The sequence below is a fragment of the Pundamilia nyererei genome, unplaced genomic scaffold (assembly GCF_000239375.1).
Source record: "Pundamilia nyererei isolate P.nyererei 1_Seehausen unplaced genomic scaffold, PunNye1.0 scaffold00049, whole genome shotgun sequence".
Taxonomy (NCBI): Eukaryota; Metazoa; Chordata; class Actinopteri; order Cichliformes; family Cichlidae; genus Pundamilia; species Pundamilia nyererei.
Genome location: NW_005187450.1, coordinates 2,252,093 through 2,270,279, shown reverse-complemented (window position 1 = coordinate 2,270,279; position 18,187 = coordinate 2,252,093). Strand labels below are relative to the sequence as shown.

Sequence of the window (18,187 nt, the reverse complement as noted above, 5' to 3'; positions counted from 1 at the left end):
CTTATTCTTGTCAGTTAATTATGTGCACAAAGCCTCACACAGAAGTTTACTTTATTTCCCCGTGAACACACGTGTTATTATAGGTGTCGAACAGGTACGCATGAGCAGGCACACTAATCCGCACACAAAACCACCCACCTTGCTGCGAGAAGGACTGCTCGAAGACGCACTTGTAAAGACTGCGGAACGAAGAGCTGAGGTCCTCGAAGTCTGAGAAGCAGAGCTGCTTGTCCCGTGACTCGGGGACAGGTAAACCGTACTGGGGCTGCGGGGGAGGAGGAGGAGGCGGCGGCGGAGGTTGGGCGGGCTGCTGGAGGCTCAAGGACTGGGACGAAGGTTCCGAGTGGCTGCTCACCTTCGAGGCAGATAGGAAGAAGAGACAGATCGACTGTTAAAAGGCACGGGGAACATCAGAGAACGTCGTGGTTTCAGAGAAACGCCTGACAAAGGCTCAATTCACACTGCGATTGAAAAGATTTAGTTCGTCAAGGTGATGAGGCATTGCAGGTTCAAGTGCATACGTTTTATGTGCTTGACTGGTTCATCAAAAATAGTAAGAATTTTTTGGCTCATTCATAACCAACTCTTGGCTCTACTGTTTATAAAATACACAAAAAACACCACCTAATGGCACCTAGTTCTTTTATTGACTGCTGCTTGTCATACACAGAGCATGTATGGAAGGATTAGAGAGCATATTAGTGACTTCAAGAATTTCTGTGCCTCCCCGAATTAAACCAAGGCTCAGTTAAAATGTTTTAATTGTCAAGGAACTGCCATTCAGTTGTAAAATCTCACCGCACATAAAACTGCTTAAAATTATTGGATTACTCCTAAGTGGATTGTATTTCATCACCATCTTCCTCCATCACCTGCAGCAGCAGTGCGCGGCTACGAAACAACAGCGATTTGTATCCAGAGAGAAGATTCACAATTCAGATATTTGCTCCTAATGTGACATAATATAACTTGTGTCAGTCAATCTAAAGACAGGATGCAAAACAGAAGCACAAAAGGTGACTCGGGACTGCACGGATCATGTAGATGACGTATGTGTTAAACCTATATATGATCAAAATAAATGTTCTATTTATTTTGATCATATAAACAAAATACAGAGGTTCCACAAAAAAGTGGGAGGAAGTGCACATTTATTTAATCCCACCCCTTCTCCATAAGTTATCAGCTAGTATTTATCCAGCTTTGTTACTAATATAAACTCAATAGCAACAACAGACATATTTCTAATAACACAATATAGACGCTATGTAAAAAAACTAATTATCACCATAAAATTATTTGTTTTACAACTCCACACCTCCGCACATCAAAGCCCTGTGCCTCCAGTTTTGGAAGGTTAATTCTAACATCTGTATAATCTGAAGTAAGGTTAATAGGTTAACCTGGTGTGAGAGTGCCTTAAACCCGAGTTCTTCTTAAATGCCATGGGTCCAATAGAAGTCTGTGAGGAAACAGCTCTCTGACTTGACCTCTGTAAACACTTTCCTCTTGTGTTAATGGTCTCAGTGACACACTGTGGTTAGTACTATATAAATAATTAAGAGACCAAGATGGCGACAGCAAAAAACAATCAAGGCTTCAAAGACCTGGGTTACACCGCGGTAGCTATGACACTCTTTTACACTTTTTGAGCTTGAACTCAAAAAGTCGCTCCCATTTTACCTGGTTAGGTAACCATAGCAACCAGCGGGAAACGCATAACCTGGTTTGGAGCACGTTATCTTGTAGCTCCAGTTTAAAAACAGCTGTAAATAACACATTTTCACAGATTCTTTTGATCAAACAGAGCAGAAAGGAGCTCTGCGTTGGGGTTAGTTATTCAGAAATTCGACGTTTTCGTACATCCTCCTACTCTGCTGCCCTGTTGATTTTAAAAAGTTAGAATTACAGTTTGCAGAATAGAAACTGCTCGGTGTATTTGTGGGCCTGGATCAGGAAGAATATTACATGAAGACAATTAATTTCACTTTGAACTGGTTAAAAAGTGATTTCCTGAATGGCTAAATGTATTGTAAAGTTTAGCTGTTGTGTTAGAAACAACAGCTTCTAACACAACAGTGAGATTGCACTAAAGCTGAACCACACCTCAGTGTATTTACATATGCAGCACCGATTTCGTTCCTTACCTGCAGCACCAGTGTTGTCTTTTGCTGTTATATTTTTATTACTTCATAGTTTTCTGAGACCAGTCTTAAGTGAGCATGCTCAGATCCTGTCGCCTGTTGATGAATACTATTGTGAGGCCATTATTTTGCTTTTTAACCCTTAAATCAGGCACATCTGGTCAGATTATATTAGCAACTTATTCACTTACCCTAACATTAGCAATCAGGGTAAATTGTCACACAAAGGTGGTTATCAGCTTCATAACTTAACTCATGATTGATTAATCCAGCTATGAGCATGTTCACATTAAGGGGATGACGCTGGCAGCATCCGGCCAGTCACACAGATGGACGTCTCCACTGGCACGCGAGCCGCTGATCTCACAAAGAATGATAAAACTGTGAGGGTAACTGAAAGAAATGCTCCTGCTGTAGAGAAATAAGCGGTGTGAAACAGAAAATCACAGTACAATAGTCAGTAAAATAAAAGTATCAACACTCTAACATTGAAATATGGGAGAATGTGATGAATTAGATGCATGTGTGATAGATTTAGTTGTTATTCTTTCAGCTGTAGCCTCAATTTTGTCTAAGGGTCTGAGAACAGCCTAAAGATTCAATATAAAAACATAATTATAATGTAGGTTTAGACTCTAAGGTCCACAGATGCCCTGTTTTGGGATCAGCATTAGACTATAGAACAGTCTAATGCTCATCGGGGAAACAGCAAGAGTCTAGATGAAAAACTTTAGACCCTGCATGCACAAAAGTCCAAGGACTTTTCCACAAATGGTGATTCTATTTCCCAGATAACTGATTGGTTGGTAAGCAGTGATCTCATACCTGCTGATTGACAACCTAGATCGGGTCTGCAGGATAGGTTACCATGGCTACAATAACAAGTAAGTAGAGCTAAGAAGTGAACGGACTCTGTAATACTGCAAACCCAGGGTTAACCTTGAAGTTACCTGGATAATCCCAAATCCAGCTTCCTAGCACAGGCGTCAAGTGGAGAGCACCTCTGCCTTTAAGTCAAAATGCATTAGAAACAAACCTCTTGGCTTTTTTGTCTCTATAGGCTGAACCTAAGTGAACACACCTGAATTTCAATTGGCAGACAGAAAAGTAAAATTCAATAATAATACGATTTAATTTAAATGAATTAAATTAAAACTTCAGCCGAGCCCTAGACACTTTTTCTATATAAATTACTGTCAGAAATCATTTAATAATTCAGCCATTCACAGTGATGATCATACCAAATTCAATTTCACACAATTAAAATGGAATCGCTGCTGCCTCTCATTTCTTTTCACATAAAAGCAAAAACAAAATACGAAGCTTCACATATCTGCCGCATATTGTGAATGCAGCCGGTCTTCATCCACCCTCATTTCATCCAAGCTGTCATCTTCCTCACCATCCACCCGGAGAACTCAAGCAATTTGCTCTGATCAGTGTGTCTCTGCCAATATAAGCCAACTTACGACGACACATCTCCCACACATCTACCTCCACCCCAATAATGCCAGCCTTTCCATAAACTCTCTCGGTGTCTGAGATCTCTGCCAGCAATGCCACCAGTAATCACCGTCAGTCAAAGGGATGCGGGGGGAGGGGGCTATCACCTGCTTCAGGTAATGAGTCAGAACTAAACCCGATCCCACCGGACTAGACCGCAGATGAGGTCTGAAACGATGGAAGAGGAGGGCGAAAGGTGGAGGAGCCGATGCAGGGAGGAAGAAAACAAAAGATGGCCTCTAGAAATGAGAGGTTAACGAGATGAGATTGCACTGACCTTTGCTAATGCAGGTGGGAGGTGAGCAGGGAAAAGTGATTGATGGTAAAAAGGTGAGCAGCTGTTACAAGGGAGAGATAATGAAGAGTTGGGATTTTTCAGCCCTCCTGTAATTTTGTTTTTGAACAGAGACTGGCCTTTAAAACTGTATTACATTTGGTTTAGAGGGACACAGGCGCGAAAACGATCACAAATACATCAAACACAATGCAGGTCTGTCTAGTTCCCATATTTATATTTGACCGAAAGGGACTTTAGTGATTGCAGTGGGGAAAAAACGCTGTTGTAGCTACACTACTACAAGGATTTGGAGAATGAAATGGACTGAATAGAAAGAAAGGCACACTTGCTCACAAAGGTTTATCCACTGGGAGCCAGAATATATACAGGTGAAAATATGAATGACAGTTGACACAGCAGGGAACCTCGTGGACTGCAAAGCAAGAATGTGTAAGTGTACCGCCCCTTTTTGTGCACCTTATAAAGGTCACGAGGACACCAAAAACATTTGAGCATCACTTCTTTAAAGCCTGCAGATACTACATTAGTAGTGAAAGACAATCAGTCTTTTGCACAACCCACTGTCATTGTTGCACTTTGCTATTGCACTGTTGTTTCTGCACTGGCTTGTGTCTGTATCGTTCTGTTCTGCCTAGTGTTGCACTGTTTGGGGGTTTTTTGGGGGGAGATTTTTGAAATTTTTGCACACTTGCACTTTATGCAGTCCTGTGTTGATTGTCTGTTATATGTTATATGTAGCACCGTGGAGGAACGTTGTCTCGCTTCACTGTGTACTGTACCACTGCACATAGTTGGAATGACAATAAAGCCACTTGACTTGATTTGAAAGGAAAACTAACGGGAGCTGCTTCAGTTATTCAGACATCAGGTCACTCCTAATCGGGTCCAAAATCACTCCATTAATATGTTGTTTTGAATCTCAAAAGCTCATCATGGGTCAGTTTATGTTCAAACATATTGGTTTTCTAATGTAGTCCCTCTTTAATAAACAAGCAGCTCATTATCATGTAAGTTGGACTATTTAAGACTACTCAGTTAAATAGGACCTTGTTTTTAGGCACAAGGAATAGTTCAAACTGTCAGGATAAAATATGGCACGAAACAGCTATGTGCAGAGTTTCTTCTCTACTTTGTATTATCCAAGTTTGTAGGAACATTAACAGCGGACAACATGGGACTGCATCAATGTGTCCTCTGTATACAGTGTGTGGGACCTGCTGAAATAATAGAGTTAGTGGGGTATGGTAGCTCAGTGTTAAGTGGCTTAATAAAAAAAACAACATAAAACCCCCAAATGTGTCTGAAAACGGTCAGGGACAAAGACTGGACTGGAAATGAGTGAAAAAGCAGCCAATGTCCAAAAACAATTCTGAAAGCCTAGAGAGTTGTTGCTCAAGAGCACTTCAAAAAATTACAACAAAGACTGTTTTTTTTTTTAATCGAAACATAAAGAGAGGGGTGGCTCAAGACTCTTTGCTCAGTACTGCAGTTACATAACCACCAGAGGAAAAAAGAGCTAGAGCTAGAGTGTAGTCCTTCGCTCCTTTCTCACCTCCACACAGCTAGCCAATCACAGCGTTAAGTGGGTGTGAATGTAGGATTGTCGTGTTGGCGCTTTACAAAAATGTCTGAAGTCGAAAGAGGTTTGACGCGAAGAGCTTTCAGAGCATGAGTTCAGCAGTATTAAATAATCTTCAAAAGACACACACACAGCATCTGGCTCACACTCATCTAAAAACAGCAAAACCAACCAAGATAAACTTGCTTCTTGTTTTATTTTTGGATGACAGAAGCAAGCCGCTATCAAAGCATTTCCCACAGGTTTGAAATTTATTTTGTGGTGTTCGGCCCTGAGGGGCGCGAGCGGCTGCAAAGAGTATTGATAGTCTGCGGCAAAACAAAATTCAATTCACGAGCTAAATAATCAGTCCATATGAATGCAATGTTCAACAACAAGCAACTGAGTTTTCAATCAATCTGCACTCTGAATTGCATTTCCATACCTCTGGAAGGAAGGAATGATAAAAGTCTCTTTGGATTGGGTCAGCTTCACTTGTCTGAGCACAAATAAATTCTGCACATAAGAAGCGATGACTGAAGTTGCCCATTTGATTCTTTCTATGCATGTTAAAGTAGCACTACAATAGAGAGACAATCCATTTCCCCTTGATTTTTTTAATAGGTGACCACAATTAGGCCTAATTGTTTGAAAAACCAAAGAAAGTGTCATTACTTTGCTTCTACGCACAGTGAATGTGCTCTGCTAAAGATGAGCGAAAACATATTTGGCTGCAAAATCTGAGCATCAAATATAAAATGAGAGTGAGCAGTGTACTGTAGATCCAGCGTACATGTTGTTAGCTGGTTACCACCTCCTCAGTCTGCTAAGGGTGCAGCAGACACCTTCTGTACTGATCTGGTGTCTCGACCGGTGTCTGAATCATCCAGATTATTTCGAGTGAATCCAGGGGAAAAAAACCCAAACACGACACAGAACACGTAAAAATAGTTTTAATGCTGCTTGTTTAAAATTTGTCAGCTGTGAATGAAAAACCAGACACTGTGGCAGTGTCCTTGAATTCTGAGTGGAAAATTGTCACGAGAAACATAAAACCTAGAAGCGATCACTCTAAACAACAACCAAAAGCAAAGGTCTTACTGGTGTGTATCCGTGCACGTTGCTGCCACTGCTGACCGCGGTGCTCCGGTTGTTGAGGTTGACGGACGCCAAACTTTGCTCTGAAAGGCTGTTGCTAAGGCTGCCGCCCAGGCTCCCAGGACTCTCGCTGCCTTCTGCTTCATGGTTGTACAGCGCTACCTACACACACACACACACAGTGTTGATGTTAATATGACAATAAAGGCTATTATACGGGGCCAACGATTTGAGCCAACGCACCACATAAACCCCTTCAAAGGCAGTGATTCATGACTTTATTGTTCCTTGTAGCCTATTTTGTTACACTGCCTCATATTTGTTCACGGGCCAATTCATATCCAGACTGAAGTGAGTGCCGCGCCACTCAAGGAGTTACCCATGCACCATTAACTGATGGAGCAAGTTATGAGGAAAATGTGGAAATATTAGTTCTGGTCTATGTAAATTTGTCCTTTTGCTGTGTTAAACGAAAGAAAAAAAATAGACTCACCGACCCTAAGCTTGTGATTTTGCTTTTTTTTTTTTTGCCACCTTGAACTTGTTGATTCTGATTAGATAAAGACACCAAGTTGTGCTTCGAAGTAACTACGCTGTATATCTTATTGTAGCAGATCACAAAGCGTTCAAGAGCAATGCCTCAGGATTACGTTGAATCATGTTTCTCTCGTTTTATTTGACTGTCAGGACTTGTGAAGCGCAGCGCCAACATTACCTCCAGGCAACATTTAATTGTATAGACAAATGCGAAAATACAGCCTTCGGGTGAGACAACATTAAAGGCTCTCTGGGGCAGTGCTCTACACTGCAGAACATCTTGTAGTGGCAAAAAAGAAAGGATAGAGAAGTGCTATTGAGTCGTGGGTTAAAGTGTTAATCCTGAACTGTTCCTGTTTGAATAGTTTTGTTAATATCGGCACTGGGTGAAAGTTGAATTCTCCTGACTGTGGAAGTAAAGGAACAGGGATTTCTTTTTAGGTTTAATGAGGTGCTTTAGGTTGAAATCTACACAGAAGAAAAGAACCGAAACACTAATCACGACAGATCATAAAAGATTTGTTTTTTCATTATGCAAACATTACAGTAACTCAGTGCAATGATCTGATCCTGATCCTCCTCCACCCCCTCGACCCCCGCTATCCTAAATTCCCAGTATCAAATTATAGGAACGCCTTCCTTCAGTAGTGCAGGCTTTGTCCAATGCAAACAGAACATCGGCGAGAGCAAACGTGTTATAGAAGAAGCTCTGACGCACTGCTGTGCCTGCAGGACGCCACCTGTGCGGATGTGGGCGGATGTCACTGATGCCGGCATCGGCATCATTATCATCAAGGTCTCCGTGCTCTGAATCATTGTTTCAAAATGTATACTGATGTCTGAGACGACTCAAGTTTTAGTCTTTCCTGGCGTAGCGCGGATTGAGTGCAACCTGACACGTTTAAAGAAATCAAATGAAAATCCTTTTGTTTCTCCACCTGCTGCACGAGTGGCACGCCAAACACGCCAAACAATAATCGCTTGATGATCTGCACCAAGTTGGCTGCTTGTGAAGCTCTGTCCTTGTTTTGTCTTAGCGATTATCTAGTAAAACTGCAATACCTTTTGCGGCATTGATTAATAACGTTATTAACGGCTTTGTTATAAGAATGATGGTGGAAAATGTGAAGGATCTGCAGTATCTACTTTTTCAGGTAGGCAAGTTAATCCACTGCACTCTGTTGTTTGCCGTGTCTCACAGCAAAAAAGGACTGAATTCCAGATAATAATAATAATAATAATAATGATTAAAATTGCATGAGTACTTGGCTACAACGCTGATAAGAAAAAAAAGTGCAGAAATTCTCATCCTCGTGTCTCATATTGACAAATTCTGGGAAGTATGAGTCAGGGTCTTTTAAAAGTCCAGAATGGAAAACTGTAACGTGCTGCAAAGTCCAGACCTTCGCATCCCATCCAGAACAAACAGAGTAATGCGAGCTGCTGCGGGACAAATTTTCTCTTTGGTTGGGGACAGGACGAAAAGGATCACCCACTGCGCATAATTACTGTGTTTGTGTGGGTGTGTGCGTCAGATCAGATAGGTGTCAGAGGTCCCTGTCTCTGCTTGATCTCCGACCCTCACATAGGCGATCACACGCAGTTTAGTGTTTAAATGCTTGTGTGTGTTTGTGTCGCGTAAGGCTTTCTGCTAGAAGTGAAGACTTGTTCCGAAGGCTTCTCAGCCTCTAAAGAAGAGGCGAAAAAGAAAAACAGACACTTCTGCTGCTGCTTCTGCTGCAGTTATGTCTTACTATAAATATGTTGTGACAAAGTTTGACACATTTTCCTCACAAGCAAGTACAAATGACTAATCATTGCACAGAACTAAGAAATCAATATTCATTCATATAAATGCCAACGAACTATGATCATTCTGAAGATTTTTACTACAGTGTTTTAAAGCTCTGAATGGAACATCTGTCGCTTCTGAAGCATATAAGGTCATCGTCAATGAAGCTAACAGCATTTAAATGAATCCCAATCCAGAGAGTCCAACCTACTGCTAATGAATCTCCTCTGACCCACGCCCCCTCCACCACCACGGCATGAATTCCAACCTCACAGTTATCCAGTAACCTTGTACAACAATTCTGATATGTTTGATAATAGGTTGTAGATGATATTGCTATAACAAAAGAACTCAAGCCTCATGAACTCATGTCAAAATGAACAGTGACACGCTGATTTTACTTCTCTTTTTGACTGTTTGCTGTTTCTTTGTTATGATGTTGGCTCTGCTGGCTCTGGATCCCTATTTGAATTTGTTGAATTTGCCAAAATGGAAGAAAAGCTCTTTCTAAAAGGAGAGTCGCCAAATGCCGAACCAACCTCTGTCTGTATCTAACTGAGGATGGAAGCCACGCGTCCGGTCACATAAACTTTGGATGCCTGCGCTGTTGCGCTGTTTTGTATTGAAACAGCTGATGAACAGCTGGTGCCCTACCTTGTTGGTCACAGCATTGATGGCCAGAGTGGGAGATGCCCCTCCTGACATGATGCAGTCCATCCTCAGAGACTCGGATTCCAGGCTGTACGGGGTCGATGCCTGCAGGAACAGGAGACAGTGTGAGAAAAATCTGGGCATAGAAAATGTTCATAAGTGCGGATTTGGGTTCAGTATCCTGATAACACGACCCACGTGAAGGCAACTAAACATTATTATTTTATTAATAATGTTTTGGGGGTTTTCTTACAATGACAAGCCAAAAAGTCTGTTGTGAAATTGCCTAGAATACTCGTTTCTGACTGAACTAATAATGCTTCCTAATGAAGGAAAAAAGGCAGGATAAACAGTGGCTTCAGGCACTAAAAGTGAAAGAGCACAAACTGACCTGCGTAAACTTGCACAAACCTCACAAGGTCTTTTTATAAAATCTGTGATGCGTATGATGTCTTTTCTGAAGTCTCCGCATTTATTCTACAGTGATTCCCTCTCATCTGTGGCCAGATTCCAGCTGTTTTTATTGATTTGGCTATAACTTCCACAATAAGCCCAGTAAACTGATTCAAATCAGTGATTTAGTACACTCTGGGGAGATTGATCACATTTACAGGAAACGGGCTAAAAACAGTAACGTAGCAAACCCTGCTTTTCATGTTTCCTTAAGACTTTAATGTGGCGACTATTACAAGACATAAAAACCACTGTGCAGCAAATACATCACTGATTGCCTGATATCCCCCTGCATAAAGTTTGAATACACCTAATTCATCGTATTCTATTCTATTATAATTGTGCTATAGAATAAAAGGCTAGGAATATAAAATAAAAGCAGCAATGTCAGTGAACCTTGTTGGTTGGCTGGGGAATTTTAAGGTGTGGTGGGCAACATGTTTTTGGTGTCACCGGGCAAAAAAAAGAAAGCTACATCAACCTTGCAGCATTGTAAGTGAAGGGAATTTCTGCAAATACTCTTTATTAAGCTTTAGAAAATCTTGCACCCACAAGAGACTTTGGCTAATCGTGCATTTTCTGACCAGAAAAGGTAAGTAGTCTTAAGAGCAAAAACAAAAAAACAAAAAACAAAAAACAGAAAAACGTCCAGCGTTGGTGCAATGGGTTTGAATTCCCTATGAAGCCAAAAGTCAGCCCTGGCTTATCTCTAGCCTGTGCTCATCTTTTGAAAGGGGGTTATAACAGAGAATGAAAAACTGCAGGAGGAAAGCAACTTTTTAAGGTGGAGATATGTGAAGCATTCTTTAACACTAAAGATGCCGGTTGTACCCCTTTCAGGTTCACCACACGTTACACTGTGTTGTGGCAGGTACAGTACTGAGCAAAGGCTTTGAGCTTTTTGTCATTTTTTAAAGTGGTCTTAAACAACAGTTCTCTAAGCTTTCTGAAGGTATTTCAAAGTTTCTTTCTTTGGCCACTGGCTGCTTTTTCACTCACTGACCAATGAATCACTTAAACACAAAAAAGGCATAAAATAAGATTTTTTTCACCAACAAGGTGATTCCCAAAGAGCTATTAGCTGAAATCTTGGCATGGTATGTCGTGCAATTACAAAACTGAGGAAACTGGATATAAAGCTGTTCATCTGAAAGCAGCAACTCTATGCTTTTTCAGTGATATTAGCGTCTCTCTCCTTTCTCAACCAATCTTCGTCCTCGCTGGGCTGCTGCGACATCGTGCCTGTGATTACCGTAATGACTCTAATATCAATGCAAAATGCTGCTTTTAGGAAATGCTGGAATTCTTTCAATTGAGCAAATTGTTCAGGAGTTACGGGAGATACAGATGTTGAAAAAACATTGCAGAATACCAGTCTGATCCCAGCAACAGGTTAGGTTAAAGGAGGGAAACTGATGACAACAGGTGATGGATCCAAATAGAAGGAGGTCAGCAGACAGGTACAACAGGTAAAAGAGTCACCTGTAAAGCACTGTGGAGGCTCTGTCAAGGTTCAGGTTTGCCTTTCAGCCAGTGGTGTTGGGGATCTTGTCTAGTCTTCAATTGTTCCTGAAGACTACTTAAAGAAACTATAAGAAAGCTTGTCTAAGAGACTTTAGACTGTGTTGAAGAATAAAGGTGGTCATACAAAACTGTACAATTGTACAAACTCTGTTTTTGCCTTATTAAAGATTACTCTTACTTACATCTTGATTAAACGTGTAAGTAAGGCTACGTCCACACTAGCCCGGATGGATTTGAAAACGGTGTTTTCATTGGGGAAACGGCCAAAAGCGCTTACGTTCCAGCACTGCGCATGTGTGAAACGCAAGAAGATTCGACCTGCCTCATTTCCGTCTGCTGTTTATTTACTTTCCGGCTCTTTGAAACGTCGCGGCAAAGGGTTGAGGAAAAGCACCGAGTTTTTTAAACGGACTAACAATGAGGTGGAGTTGATGCTGCGAGTAATACAAAAGTACAAAGTTGCAAAAGCGAGTGAGAGTTAAAGAATTTGAAGAAAAGCTATCTGGAGCATGTACAGACTGATATTAATCTTTAATAGGGCTGTCCAAACTGAGAGCAAACAAAACAATTGTTTGTATAATGCCCTCCGCTTTCTTAGTTTAATTGGTCACATCACTGCATCATATGACTAACATGCGTCATCGTTTTAGAAAGTTGGCATTTTTGCAGTCCACACTGCGGCGCGAAAGCACCATTTCCAAATGTACGCATTTTCAAGATCGTTTTAAATATTAGTATAAAGGGGTGCACTAATATTTTTTTAAACAGTAGAGTCTCGCCTTCTAGTTATTATGCAGAAATCATTCGTGGATGCTCTCCGCTGATTGAAAATGTCCAGAGGAGTTTGAAAACGAGGACGGAAATGAAATGTGACAAAGGTTATGAGAAATCTAAGTGTGCTGCAAGTTCATGATTCTTCACTGAGCCTCCTGAATCACCATCACGCCCCAGGCTCACACTGTGTGAACTAGTCGAGGCGCGCTTCATTTAAATTGCGGGACACTTAAACAGCCTGGAAAGTGGACACATCACTTGCACTTGATAAGATGAATCAAGCCATCCTCATGCATTATTCACGTACCTATAATGCATTCAGCAGCAGTTCATTTTCTGCTGCTGTCCTCACAAAGCGCTAAAGTAGGGTTAACTGAGTGTGAGGACGTGAGGAACTATTCAAAGATCGATGAGGGGCTAAATTGATGCCTGCCAAATGAAGAAGAAAAAAAAGGAGAGAGAGAAAGAGAGAAAAACAACAACAACAAAAAAAGAAACCTGGGGAAGATGTTTTTTTCTCCTTGTCTGACTCCTTTCAGGGTTCAAGACAGCTTGCCTGCCTTCCCAAACTGCTTACAGTAAGAGGATTGGTTGGTAACAATGCAATCTTTAATTTATGATAAACTCCCAGCTAAACGGGTTGTCGGTTCCCTGGTGGAGGCACTTAAAAAGAAGACAAGAGAGAGGTGAAGAGAGGCAGGAGGAAGGCTTGTGGAGGAAGAGCAGAATAGAAGAATAGGCAGGGAGATAATTGAGTGGTGACAGACGGGCAGACAGACAGACAGGCAAACAGAGAAGCATCTACCAGAAATGAAAGAGAGTGATTATGCTTAAGGGCACTGGAGACACAGGTACTAAACTACGTGTACACTTGCCTGTCTACACATTTATACAATGCATTTATGCGGTTGACGTTTAGCCCTTCCTGCCAACTTAAAATATTTGACTGTGTAACCGAGGTGCAACAAAATCCCAGTTAACACACAAGATGTATTTAGCCCACCTTTCTTTCTTTTTCTTTTTTTCAGATGGTAATGCCGCCATAAATCTTAGCACTTAAAACCTCCCTGTTTCTCCTTAGCCCATGTGACAGCCCACAGTGTGTCTGCCAGCAGTGCAAGTGAGGCGTAAGAAAAGGGGTCAAAGGGCCCATCCATGTAAGACGAGATGACAAGGCTCTGAATTAATTAATGTTTGTAATAAAAAAAAAAAAAATCGTTGGTGAAGAAAATATGTCTAACGGCAGCCCCGGGGCCTTCTGTGGTAATTAACTGGAACACAAGCCTAGAACACTTTCCCTCCTCCCTCCTCTCCCACTTACTCCTCTTACCTCTTTTTCCTTCCCTTAAACTTGACTGTTTCTTCTCGCTACCTTGATGTCTTTTTCCTGCTTTCCGCAACCTTCCTTTCACGCTTCCTTTCTGCTCTTCCCCTCTCTTGTACCTCCCCAACCCTTTCCGTGTCTTTTGCCTCGATTCTTTCTCCAATGAGCGACACCTTACAGTGATTGTGCACTTTGTCGCGCTGCGCCTGTCAGAGTTCCCCAGAGAGGAAGATGGCTAAAGCAGAAATGCAGACGGACGAAGCGAAAGATAATGATCAAGATGCGCCAACAGTCAGAGACTGGCTGGATGAGAAAGGGAGGCGGATGATCGTGATAAAAGACGCCGTATTTTCTTTAATGCAACATTCAGAGGATCATCTGCTTAATACAATATATACCTGCACACTGGAGGTACACCTCACCCCTGTGAAATAGACTTTGGGAGATCTTCTGCTTGGTCCACTACACCAGCTGATTACACTAATTGGTGGCCTCATTCTGGCTTCGGGGAGAAGTAATGCCATGTTATCCAGAGCCTAGTAATGATATTGCATGTCACCAGATCTCATATCACTGAACTGAAGCCATTTAAATGTTTTATTTTGTATTCGTTTGTGACTGACTACAAGTCTTTGTGTCATACGGCAGCAGTTTTAGTACGCATCCCTTTGCCAGGGGAGCACAGTTCATTTAAGCCGCTGAGGTAATAATCAGAGAGGAATTCAATCTGTTTAATGTGCTGAATACTGAATCTGAACTGTATTAAAATTTTGGCCATTAACCGCCGACACTAGTTTATGAGCGTGCTAATCAGCCGCTAAGAAAACAGACATCGAAATGCACGCCATACTGTAGTCAGAGTCAGGAAAAAAACAAAAAACAGAGAGATGATGGCAGACAGTGGTGAAAGCAGACTTGAAATACACGATGGAGCTCACTCCGCACTGCTTTTGTATTCACATCCCCAGGTTAATGACTGCACACCAGCCGCATTCTGCCAAGTTGATGCAGGGTTACATATATTTATAGCCTCAGCTGCTGTCAATCAATTTCCCAAAACCAATTTTCATTCCTGCTTCTGTATTCTCACATCTATCTGGTAGCTTGTTCCTGCTGCTTTTATGGCATCTTGAAAATTGCTAACCCCAAAGCCTGTGGGATTAACCTGGATGAATATGAGGATGAATATCAAAAAGTTTGTTTAATTGCAACCATCGGCTCTGGTTCTGTTACAAAGAAGGCACGCGCACCGGTGATCGGGCATTCTCCTGCGCTAGAGCGCAGTAATAAGTTCGTCAATAACAATCGAGCAGTGCACAGCAAGAATAACCCACAGAGGAAAAAAACAAAACAAAAAGCGGATAAAGTTTGGTACTTTGTGGCTTTAAAATGTAATAATTACACAAAAGAAAGTGTGTTTTTTCCTACATTGCTGCGGCATCGAATATGCTGCTCATGCTGTGCCTCTTGTGTAGACAAGGTGTTACACCGTGTCCACTCAGCAGCTTCAGCCCTCCATCTGTGAGTAGACACGAGGCGTTCGAGCACAGCGCACAATCACTGTAGTTATGAGCAGCAGAAAGAAGAAAATTGACTTGAAGGGTAAAAAGATACTTTGGGCTGCATTTAGGAGGAGGTAAAGCAAGCGATGACAAGATAATCCACATCTTTTGGTCTCTGAGGTACTGTGCAGTGATTTATGGTCACCAGATGTTGAAGCCTGCTGCCTGCGATGATCCCCTGGCCTTTGAGTGAGATGTGGTTTTGAGAGAAATATCTGAAGTAGAACTTGATGGTCTGGCACAATATGGCTGTATTTGACATTTGGTAATCTCCTATCACGTGGTCCACACGATACCTGACAGCCAACACTGACATGCTTTTTTGTGCAAATAAGCTAATGTTAGCTTCCTAACAAGCTAAAGAGACGTCAATTCTCACAGAGCTACTAGTACCACTGAGGGCTCTTACACTCATCTTTCAGGGGAGGTTTAAAGGTACATTATTGGACTGCTAGTCTGTCCATGCATCATTATAACATGGGAACAGGAGAAAGACTGCAAACCTGTTCACACATTTCTGTAGCACCTCATTTGTATTGGGAAGCTTTTTCAAATGCCTTGTTTTTCCTGTTCATATAATTCTCTTTTCAGACATTTTACAACAATGCTCGAATCATCAGCAAAATCCCATTTTTCTTCTCCTCTGATGATGTCTAACTTTGATATTAGCACCTTAAAGGGGTCACAGGTTTGACAATATGGAATGAAATAAATCCTTAGAGAAGTCATTTGGTACGACTTTTAAAACAACAAGCGAAACAACAACAACAGAAACACTGGCATCCAGCTGTTCCCTCAGCCTCCTAGTAGATGCACCTATGGTATGATTTGAAAAATCTTTAGCGATTTATTGTCTTCACAAGATTTTCAGCAAACTTTATTTCTGATCTTGATCTAGATGTCACTGAGACTTTTAGCAGATGCACCTAAAGCATCAATTTCCAAATTCTGTCACCTCATTCTCAAAGTATTACATTTACAAAGCTGCACGCCGACCACCCACCCATCTGTCTGGCGGAGTGACAACAATACCCCATCAGCCTTTTGTGGGTAAAACAGGATTATACAAACTACTTGTGTACTTACTCGTTCTCCAGAGCGTGGTCTCTTCTTTGGCCTGCTGGGTACCGTGTCTTCTTTAGGATTGGTGTCTATGGCCCAGTAGGAACCCTGAATATTAACATCAGTAAAACAAACATTAGAAACATATTTGATGGAAGGTTTTTTTTGGTGTGTTTTTCTCCAGTGGTTTGGTTGCTTTGTAGGTTTGTCCAAAGCTTCAAACTTTGTCTTGAATGCCCCTCCCTGAGTTTGGGTTTTTTCGGTGAGTTTTCCCTTCCCACTGTTGCCAAAGTGCTTGCTCATAAGGCAGGGGTGTCCACGCTGTGTTGGATCAAGGACACATCCAGGTTTTAGATGTGTCCTTGATCCAACACAGCTGATTTAAATGGCTAAATTACCACACACACACATTCACACACTGGTGATGGCAAGCTGGCATTGTAGCCACAGCCACCCTGGGGCGCACTGACAGAGGCGAGGCTGCTGGACACTGGCGCCTCTGACCACCACCAGTAGGCAATGGGTGAAGTGTCTTGCCCAAGGACACAATGACCGAACCGGCAACCTTCCGATTACAAGGCGAACTCCCAACTCTTGAGCCACGATCGCCCTTCAATGGACTAATCATTTGATTCAGGTGTGTTGACCCAGGGTGATATGTAAAACCTGCAGGACACCGGCCCTTGAGGCCTGGAGTTGGACACCCCTGTCATAAGGGGTCATCTAATTATTTGGGCTTATTTTGCGACACCACGAAACAAACGATAGCGTAAAATGAAACGATAGACGTTTTTATATTGTTATCCGATATATCGTTATATCGAACAGCTCTACCTAATTATGCTGAATTACTGATCATAGAGCAAACCCCTCCATCAACAAGCCAAATATTGAAAAATACCTACAATTTCACAGATGTGGCTACAAAATCAGTTTTAAATCTTGGTAAATATGACTGGTTAATACACTTTTTATTGTTTAAGCAACTTTTTAGAACCCCAGGCCTCGAGGGCCAGTGTCCTGCAGGCTTTAGATATCACCTTGGGTCAACACACCTGAATCAAATGACTGGTTCATTACCAGGCCTCTGGAGAACTTCAAGACATGTTGAGCAGGTAATTTAGCCATTTAAATCAGCTGTGTTGGATCAAGGACACATTTAAATCCTGCAGGACACCGGCTCCCGAGGCCTGGAGTCCCCCTGCTTTAGACTAACAACCTAGCCAACAAGTGTTTGATGTTCAAACCAAAGTGAACTCCAGTTTTAATTTTCTCAAAGATTTTGGCTCAAAAACATTTGAACTGCTGCTGCAGGCCAAGATATTTTATTATGAATTTGAAATCTTTATATTGTTCTGATAATTAACTCTGTAAAGTCTAAACTATGAAATATTTTCAAGAAAATTATAATTTTTTTTAAACTGAAATTTACTGCTCACAGTTAATCTTACAAACAAAACATTTAAGGGGGTTAGTCTTAATAAAACATCACACTGATGATAGAGAAGTCTCAAAAACTCATGGATTAAATACGATCCACTCGCCACTATTTACACCTATTTTTTCCCCAAACTGTTTTAGATTATGTTAGATTTCAAAAACACAATGTCTTACAAAATAAATCAGGATTTATTTCTCTGAATCTATTAGTTGCTTCTTCTTTATTACTTCTACAAAATAAGGCTGGCAGTAAGTGTCACTAAATAAAAAGTAAGTGCTGTGAGATGGCCGCATCCACAGTATCCAAAAGCATCAACTTATCTGTTATTCTTCCAGTATCAAATTAGTTTTCTCTAGGTTTAGTTCTCCAGTGGTGCACGTTTCTGCATCCTTTCCCCAGAAAATCCACCGAAATCCTTTTGATACATAATGTTAAAACACAGCAGTCTCCAAAATAAACAGATACA

General features: G+C 41.5%; 1 protein-coding gene across 5 annotated transcripts in view; it reads right to left on the bottom strand.

Annotated features, from left to right (window-relative positions):
- Positions 1–18,187, bottom strand: part of LOC102206573 (forkhead box protein J3) — a 73,492-nt gene that overhangs the window by 21,436 nt on the left and 33,869 nt on the right. For all 5 annotated transcript variants that reach the window (XM_005732975.1, XM_005732974.1, XM_005732977.1 and 2 more), the window contains 4 exons: positions 16,305–16,388; positions 9,585–9,686; positions 6,605–6,763; positions 139–355 (listed from right to left, as the gene is read on the bottom strand). In XM_005732975.1, coding sequence (XP_005733032.1) covers positions 139–355; positions 6,605–6,763; positions 9,585–9,686; positions 16,305–16,388 — 562 coding nt within the window. The remainder of the gene's footprint in view (positions 1–138; positions 356–6,604; positions 6,764–9,584; positions 9,687–16,304; positions 16,389–18,187) is intronic.